At 37.6% G+C, this 7,906-nt stretch overlaps 1 protein-coding gene across 3 annotated transcripts; it reads right to left on the minus strand.

Moving 5' to 3' along the window:
* Window positions 1–5,506: 5,506 nt before the first annotated feature.
* On the minus strand, window positions 5,507–7,813 carry LOC107273070 (protein farnesyltransferase/geranylgeranyltransferase type-1 subunit alpha). Of its 3 annotated transcripts, none has more exons than XM_015750873.2 (6): window positions 7,668–7,813; window positions 7,311–7,562; window positions 6,785–7,139; window positions 6,505–6,705; window positions 6,243–6,429; window positions 5,507–6,164 (listed from the first exon to the last, which is right to left on the minus strand). In XM_015750873.2, the coding sequence occupies exons 2-6, from the start codon at window positions 7,543–7,545 to the stop codon at window positions 6,069–6,071; spliced, it is 1,074 nt and encodes a 357-aa protein (XP_015606359.1). In that variant the 5' UTR covers window positions 7,546–7,562; window positions 7,668–7,813; the 3' UTR covers window positions 5,507–6,068. The 3 variants fall into 3 exon arrangements, with proteins under 3 accessions (XP_015606359.1, XP_015606358.1, XP_015606356.1); XM_015750872.2 differs by having other exon boundaries at window positions 7,311–7,582; window positions 7,668–7,805; XM_015750870.2 differs by having other exon boundaries at window positions 7,311–7,790.
* Window positions 7,814–7,906: the final 93 nt, after the last annotated feature.

Raw genomic sequence — 7,906 nt, forward strand, 5'->3', positions numbered from 1 at the left:
TCTACAGCCCTTTGCCCATCTCCAGCGGGGCGCCGGTATTTCATCCGGGTTTCTGCCGGTCCGTGGAGACGTCTCCGTCGGGTCGTCTCCTCTGCCCGGCAACTCGGTACGTCGAGACTATCTCCCCACGGCAGATTCGAGCACCTCGACCTCAACTGAACAATAACGAAATCTTACGAGAGCCTTGACCTAACTACACGAATCAACCCGAGAGCGTAGCTTCTGAGCAGGGTGGCGACCCGAAGGGAACCACAAATCGAGAACGTTATCTGTATCGGTAACCGGAGCCGCCTTGGGACCGTGATTCGAAAAATCACGTCACAATACATATATCGTGAGAAAAAAGAAAAAGCGAAACCCGAACATCTCCTAGGCCGTAACCGGAAGGAACGGCACGAAGTAAATCTAAACACAAAAATGCACGGAAGCCAAGATAGAAAAGATTTCACCCGGATCTGACCCGGGATCTCTTCTGCTGCCGTAGCTTCGGGGTGTCCAGGTTGCTCTGATGGTGATCCACGTCCGGACCAGGTCAGGACGGCCAAATGCCGGAGATTTATGACGCGCTGAGGTTGCTCCTGCTCCCCATCCTCTTCTCTGACTCGGATGATCCCATCTCGGGGCATCGGTACCGCCAGTAAAATGAAGAACGATATGGTCCATAGCCACGTCTTCCTCGATGCTATGATGCGGATGATATATCCGGTAACCGGATTTGTAACGCATAAAATAGTTTCACAATAAAAATTAGCCCAATCTTCGATAATTCCCAAAATTGTAATCCTTGAATTCTTGCCCGTAAATTTATGTAGCGCGATATCAACGGACGGTAGTACGGTCCCACGTGATAAAGACGAAAGTTGATCCTTTCCAGTGTGGTGACGGAAAATAACGTTTGAATATATTTTTTCAGAAAATGGATGGCAACAAGGACGGGGTGGTGACGCTTTCCGAATTTCTGGAAGCGTGTCGGGCTGATCCTGACATATCGGAAAGTATGGCAGCCCTGGATACGGCCTTCTGACACTCGGCGCGTCCTCGTTACACACCCTGGACCTGAAGGAGTCCTTGCTGCCGATTAATCGCTCAATCACGCGCTTCCCGGACCCGGGAAGGTTTTCGGGGGTCATGACCCCGCGATGAGGATCTAAGGCTGACATCGTGACGTCACTCACGAGAACGAAGTTCCTCCTCGCGAAATCGCAGGAAGAAATCGGCGGGTGACGAAGGTGGTAAAGAATCGTACGAGACTTTGTCTTGTAAAGGTTATCACGTGTGGGAGATTTATGATAAGAAAAAAAGATATGGGGTCGTGTGGCAAATTTTTCTTTTTTGAAATTTGCCAATTTGCCATCTCGCGTTATGTAAATCGACGGTGCCAAAGCATTACGCGTACTATCTTAGTTCAATGATACTAGAGATAAGATGGATGAGAGATAACGAGAATCACACATGATAAGGAAACAGTGTCATACAGAATCACCTGTATCCTCGTACGTTACTACTGTACGTACACGAACGATTATGATATTAATATATGCAGAATGGAATTGTTCTTTTTGTCATAATCGAGATCTTTGTCGAGTGGGAGGGGATGAAAAAATTTTTGAAATTTAGATGGGCTTGTCATTCCAAATTACGTGTGGGAGAAGTGAAAGAAATAATTAACAAATCATTTTTAAAAATAACACGTGTGAACGGATCTGACGCAAGGTCCGGTGGGGGGAGGGGGGGTGGTTTGTATTGTTTTTGAATTTTTTTTTTTTGAAATTATACGAAAATATACACGTACGAGAACCACTACTTATCTTAGCGTCTTAAGAGTGCGAATAATTAAAAGGTTCGTTAACGAACGCGTGTATAAGGAGGATAGCAGGAGAGGAATGCACTACTGTAGCGTAATGGTAAAAAAACATGAAACACGCTGTAGATTCTAGAGCGAGCGTGACAATTAGATGTGTTGTTTCTAGTGTAAACTTAAATAAACAAAGTTATTTATTTTTGTGACCGGTAACGATAAACTCGTTAAGTAATAGTTTTAATTGATGCGCTGCTAAACAGATCGAATTTAACGGCGGACTCGCACGTTCGGTAGATGCGCGCGTGACTGTATACAGAGGATAGATTTATCAAAGTTCAAATTTGTGAGAGAAAAAAGAATCATTAACCAAAAATATTATTCATTTACATCACTGCCTAATTGTCGATCAGCAGCAACGCGAGGATCACGACGTATATACATTAATTACATTGCATTTGGGATAACTGTGAGATATACAAGATGATAATGATAAACCAAATTGATTGAAATTACTTAAAAATGAAAAAAAAAAAAAAAAAGAAAAAAATGAAAAGACCTATACCTAAGCAGATAATCAGTATAGACGCAGATTTGATTTGATCTTTGGCAGCGCATATTATAGAGCCTAAGGTTTAACGTGTAAATTGAGATAAACAACGTACGTTATCTCATATCAACTCGATCACTACCGCAAGTCTTTGACGTTACTTCGTAAATGTATAAAAGAGACAAGAAATGAAGAAAAAAAAAAAAATAACAATATTGTCTAAATAATCTAAATCACGCAAGAGGGTGTGTACGATAGCGGGTATCGGGACGAGAGGAAGATAGGGAGTTGCAGCCAGTGATAAGGGTAAGGAGATAAGATGAAATCTCGACGCAAGATACATAAAACCCGTGAAAAAACGCACTCTCTCAATTCTTTAAACGGTAAAACTTGTCCCCTAATCATAAAGTTTAGATTTAAAGAAGATAAAAGAAAAATTCTATAGCGACATCCGTATTACTATATAATACATAGTATCTGTACTGAATCATTTCTTGTCTTAGCGCAGCATCACTATATGGTACATGCTAGTTATCTATGCTACTCTCACTTATCTAAGAGCGCTCTCAACTCTGCGTACTAACTTAGGCATCCTAGGTGAATGATCGACTATATTAAAAAATAGACAAAATTTGAGTCTGGTCCGGAAGTGAATATTTGGAGTTTAGGTTTTTGCTTTTTTTTTTTTTCAAAATTTCGATGAACGATCGAGCTTGACGATTTTTTAGTATCCGGTAAATTTATACTTTATCAATTTACCCTGATTTTTGCGCCAATAGAAATGCATCGTCTGTCCGTTGTGTACCTAGCTTAATATCTGCTTATAGTACTGAAGCTTATATCTGGTATTGAAAATGTATTGAAAGTTTAGTAGGAAAATTGGTTATTTCGAACTCTTTACTATCTCACTTTTTTTCACTCTCAAGTCATACTCTGTTTCTTCAATGACAGACACAATTACGTCACTGGTCGCACTGATAGCTGGATATCTATGATAGTATCTTATCCACGCGCTACTCTGAAATAAAAATAAAAATCAAAACAAAATTCTCAGTCGGTTCTATACTCGTATAAGATATGTATATCCTTACTATATTATCATCCTATTTTTAGATATGTAGATAGCGATGCTATATAACTAACGGACTATCTTCTATCTAGATGAAATAATACCGTATCTCATCTTTACTCGTTAGCTAGGCATCACGTTAGGCAGATCTGCAAAGGCAATCCTCGTCGAGAGTGAAATGTAACATGAGAGCGGGAATTAAGAAAATTACTGGAAAGCGAAAAGATAATTTCAAAGTAATTGCAAAAAAAAAAGGTTGCGCGCTTTTCCTTTTCTTCGGCCGTTTTGGCGTAACCAACGATTTCCAGACAATTTTCGGGTCATCATTCGAGTTTCAAAGGAATGGCTGGGCTGTGCTTGTAATGGCTGACAGATGGTCCAATCCTAGACTATATGTATGATTGAAAAATAATAAGAGAACTTGAATAATTGAATTCATACGGCGTCTGAGATTAATAGCTATGTAAAAAGATGCAAGAGACACATCGAACAATTTTTTTTATTACAACTTTCCCTCAGATGACTTTTTTCTGATTGTCCCTTTCACGTTTCCAGCTTGGATTCACTGTTCAACGAAGGCTACGCGAATGACTTTTATTTGGGTCCATTCTCCTCTGTCAACATTCTATTATTGTCAGATGCTGTACGGCTAAAAACAGTTAAATAGATGAATTAATATATGATGTTAAATATGAAGGATTTTAAAGTTAAATATTCACATGGTGATATATTTTCAGTGTAAATCAAGTGTATATGTATGTATAAATATGAATGTTATCGCGGTAAGACTACGTGTCTCGTAGTTTTAAAATAACCCGTCTAAGATGTCGCGACAGTAGCCGTGATTTTACCTACAAAATGAGAAACGGGATTGAACTAAGAGTTTAAGGCAATCGTCTCTCAATCTCGGATGAGACTTATTGACTCATTATTTTTTTCTCTCGGAGGTCCCGATGAGAAAGCCGGTGAAATTTGCGAATCTCGGCAAAAATTGGACACAAGTGTGTAAAATAATCGTTTTAATGTTTATTGTTAAATGTTAGTGCAGATAAGAAACAAATCTGTTTAAGAAGCCTATCCCACGTGTCCCGTGTCTCTGTTGAGAGCCATTTTGTCCTTGTGTCAAAGTTTTCGATTGGCAATTCCGTAATGAATACGAAATGGTGCACCGTCATGCCATTTGCCATTATGCGGGTGTTTGCCGAACTAATGTCAAGACGTATCATATTCTTTTACGTTAATTAAGAGACGCTCATTTTTACGGCCTGGCAAATTAATGTTTAAACTAAAAAAAAAAGAGGAAAAAATGTGCATTCCAAAGAAGGTTCGTTCGGAATTCTTTATACAGCAAATCCGAGCGCCAGTGCGATTCTAGAAAGATCATCACTTAGAATAACTTTTAATCGGAACGCTATATAGAAATTGAAGATAAAGCAAAGAGCAATTGAGTAGAGAAAATTAATAAAAGTTTCATCAATTAATGAAAATTGTCACAACATCACTTACTCAGTATACGCTGCACTTTAAAAAGTGCAGTCGCGTGAAACAATAAGGAGAAGACTTGTGAGCAAGCGACTAGCGTAACATTTTTCTTTGAATCATGTAAAAATAAACATTTGGCCCAAACGTGTAAATTGACTGCCTCGTCGCTTGTCTACAACGAAAATCACGTTACTGGATTCTCGACACTACCTTAAAGGGGTTAGCTTCTGTTCTGTAATCTGTAACGCGTCAAAGTGTAGTTTTATCATATCAACGTAACGACATTCAAAAGGTTAACTTTTACATTAGGTTGATGAGCTCGAAGACCCTCGAGGAATTGCCTACCGTCTTGGAATTGCTGGCATAATTATTCGGTGTAATTAGCGTGATGTTATTGGTCATGAAATTGCTGCGTTCTAAGTCACCTTAGTTTATTCATGCCCAAGCCTAGGCCATTATGATAATTACCATTACTGATTAATTATTGTATTATATCTGGGAGTATGTAACTATTTTATAAATAAATAAATTACTAACGTTAACAATCTCTTATTCTCGTATTGTTATTTTTATTCTATAAAGCGAAACTTTATAATTGACGCTCAACTTTAGAGTGTATTGATTTTATTGATTTGGTAATTATAAACAGAAATGGGACAATAGTACACTGTGACTCATAACGTATAGTTTTACTTGTCCTATTAGTTTATAGCAATAGACTTTTATTTATATCTAATATTCATAAAATACTATCGATAGCGAAAAACTTCACCGTGCTGATTCTAGTCATTCCTACCGTTTACGTTACGTAAAAAAAATTAATGGCTCCCATCATTGATTCATTTCTCATAGCTTGCTCCAAAGGCCGTTTATTTGAAACAGTATGTGGCGCGTTAACCAAACTCCTCGCGGATTAAATATATTTATTCTCATTTATCTAGTTTGTTATGTTAATGGCAGCGATCACTTACATATAATTTGTCCCTCGACCACGCCGTCCGAAGACGACATCTTTATTGGAAAGGATCCATTGGAGTGTAGGATTTTTCAGGATATCAGGTGCGAGGAATCTGGACTGTTGTCTGGTAAGAGGACTGAGTCGTAATAAGGAGATAGTGGATCTGTAACATGCACAAAAATAATATTGTACGCAGTGAATCTATACACAGTTACGAAAGGGTCTTTGACTCTTCTAATTGCTGACCGATATAATCCCAGTATCTTCTTCGTATTTTGTCATACTTTTCAGACAGCTCTTTGCATAACTGAAACGCAGAATAAATTTGGTTTATTACATGCGATGAATTTATTGCTGCTGGCATTGATGTATTAAAAAATTATACCATTAGTGCATGATCAATGTGATATATTGATTCGGGTGGCTCATTTTCATTTTGCCTCTCTTGAGAAATGTCTATTATACAGGCTAGTAAGTAATTGGTTCGGCAGCCTTTATCAAACAGTTCTTTGCACTTTTTTAACACCTTTTCATTGTGTCCTAAACCTCCGTTAGTGTCGTGCATCAATATACTAAAATTTAATGATACTGGTTGTTATGACAGTGTTGTAACAAAATAGATATATTATAGAATAGTTATTGCTTACCCTCTCAAATAATTCCAGGCACTTTCGTTTCCTTTGACCAACGTTATTTTGTTTAATGCAAAATCAACTTCCTGTTCTATTACATCTGATTCAAATTTTGTAGTATTGCTTAACACGAAGTATCGTTGATTCCATGCTGAATTGTTTCTAACATCTTCCTGCAGTAATCGTTCAACGTATGTCAATTCCATGTCAAAGAGACTGCAAAAAAAAAATTCTCATAAAGTCATATGTACAATAATGTAAAATTATTATCTAACTTATGATTATCTTTACTAACTTGAAAGTCTTCATACACCATTGACGATGCTGCCAAGCATGATAATTTTTTGCATCCTTTCTCAGAATGTCTTCAGTAAATGCTAATTCTTCACTGGCATCCTGAAGCCATTCGACAATTACTCTCCTATGATGCCAAACTTGATAGTTTTTGGAATTATGCTTGATAACTACATCCACATATGTTAATTCTTTTTTTAAATCTTTTCCTAAAGCCTTTAAAATCTCCCTTCGATATTGCCATACTGTGTAATTTGCAGGATTCAAGGAGACACAATCTACAGTAAGTGCCAAGGCTCTTTCTGACTTTTCCCCAGATTTCAGGATGGCCCGAAAGTAATCATACACATCCTTAACTATAAAATATAAAGATTACATTCATAGACATGATCAATGACATTTAATCTGTAAAATATGTAAGAGGTCTTATACCCTATGATGGTATAGATCAGTACAAAGACAAAACTTCAACAACGAAATAATATAAAAATGAATGAGAATTGTGATTTCAGGTTATAATAACTTACACTTGTTTGTATAAGCAATAGCCACAATTGGATGAGGACCATCGTCTTGTGGCAAAGGTGTTACGTCCTTCCATTCTTCCTTATCTTTGTACGGGATCCACGGATCTCTGATTTCTTCACCGCCGTTTACTTCATCGTCAGAACTGTCCGACATTTTCAAATTGTGCTGCTGCGAATAAATAACTAAAACCGATAGCAATTGACACTTATGGCGCAAAGTGCGCTCTGCCGGCATCCTCCCGGCGCAGAATCCTACTTACACAAATTTACAACTATTTGAAGCATAAAGAACGTAATAAAGTTTAATTAAATACTGCATAATGGTAAGAATTTACTATTTTAACAAAAACATCATACCTTGAAACTTGTAAAAGACTTATAACAGTCACACAAGCCAATCCACTGGCTAATAAGTAGTAGCCCGCGAAATAAGATATTTAAAAAATACAGTGTACCATCTTAATATTCCCTAGAAATAGGTCTTTCTTATATTGGCAACAGTAATAATCGAAACTCGTATGAGATTCTCGAAGAAACGTTGAAAACTTTGAAAAACGCCGCGTAGCCAACAAGTTCGCATTTTGTATAATCGTAAG

Source organism: Cephus cinctus, unplaced genomic scaffold (assembly GCF_000341935.2).
Source record: "Cephus cinctus unplaced genomic scaffold, Ccin1 Ccin1_scaffold1360, whole genome shotgun sequence".
Taxonomy (NCBI): domain Eukaryota; kingdom Metazoa; phylum Arthropoda; class Insecta; order Hymenoptera; family Cephidae; genus Cephus; species Cephus cinctus.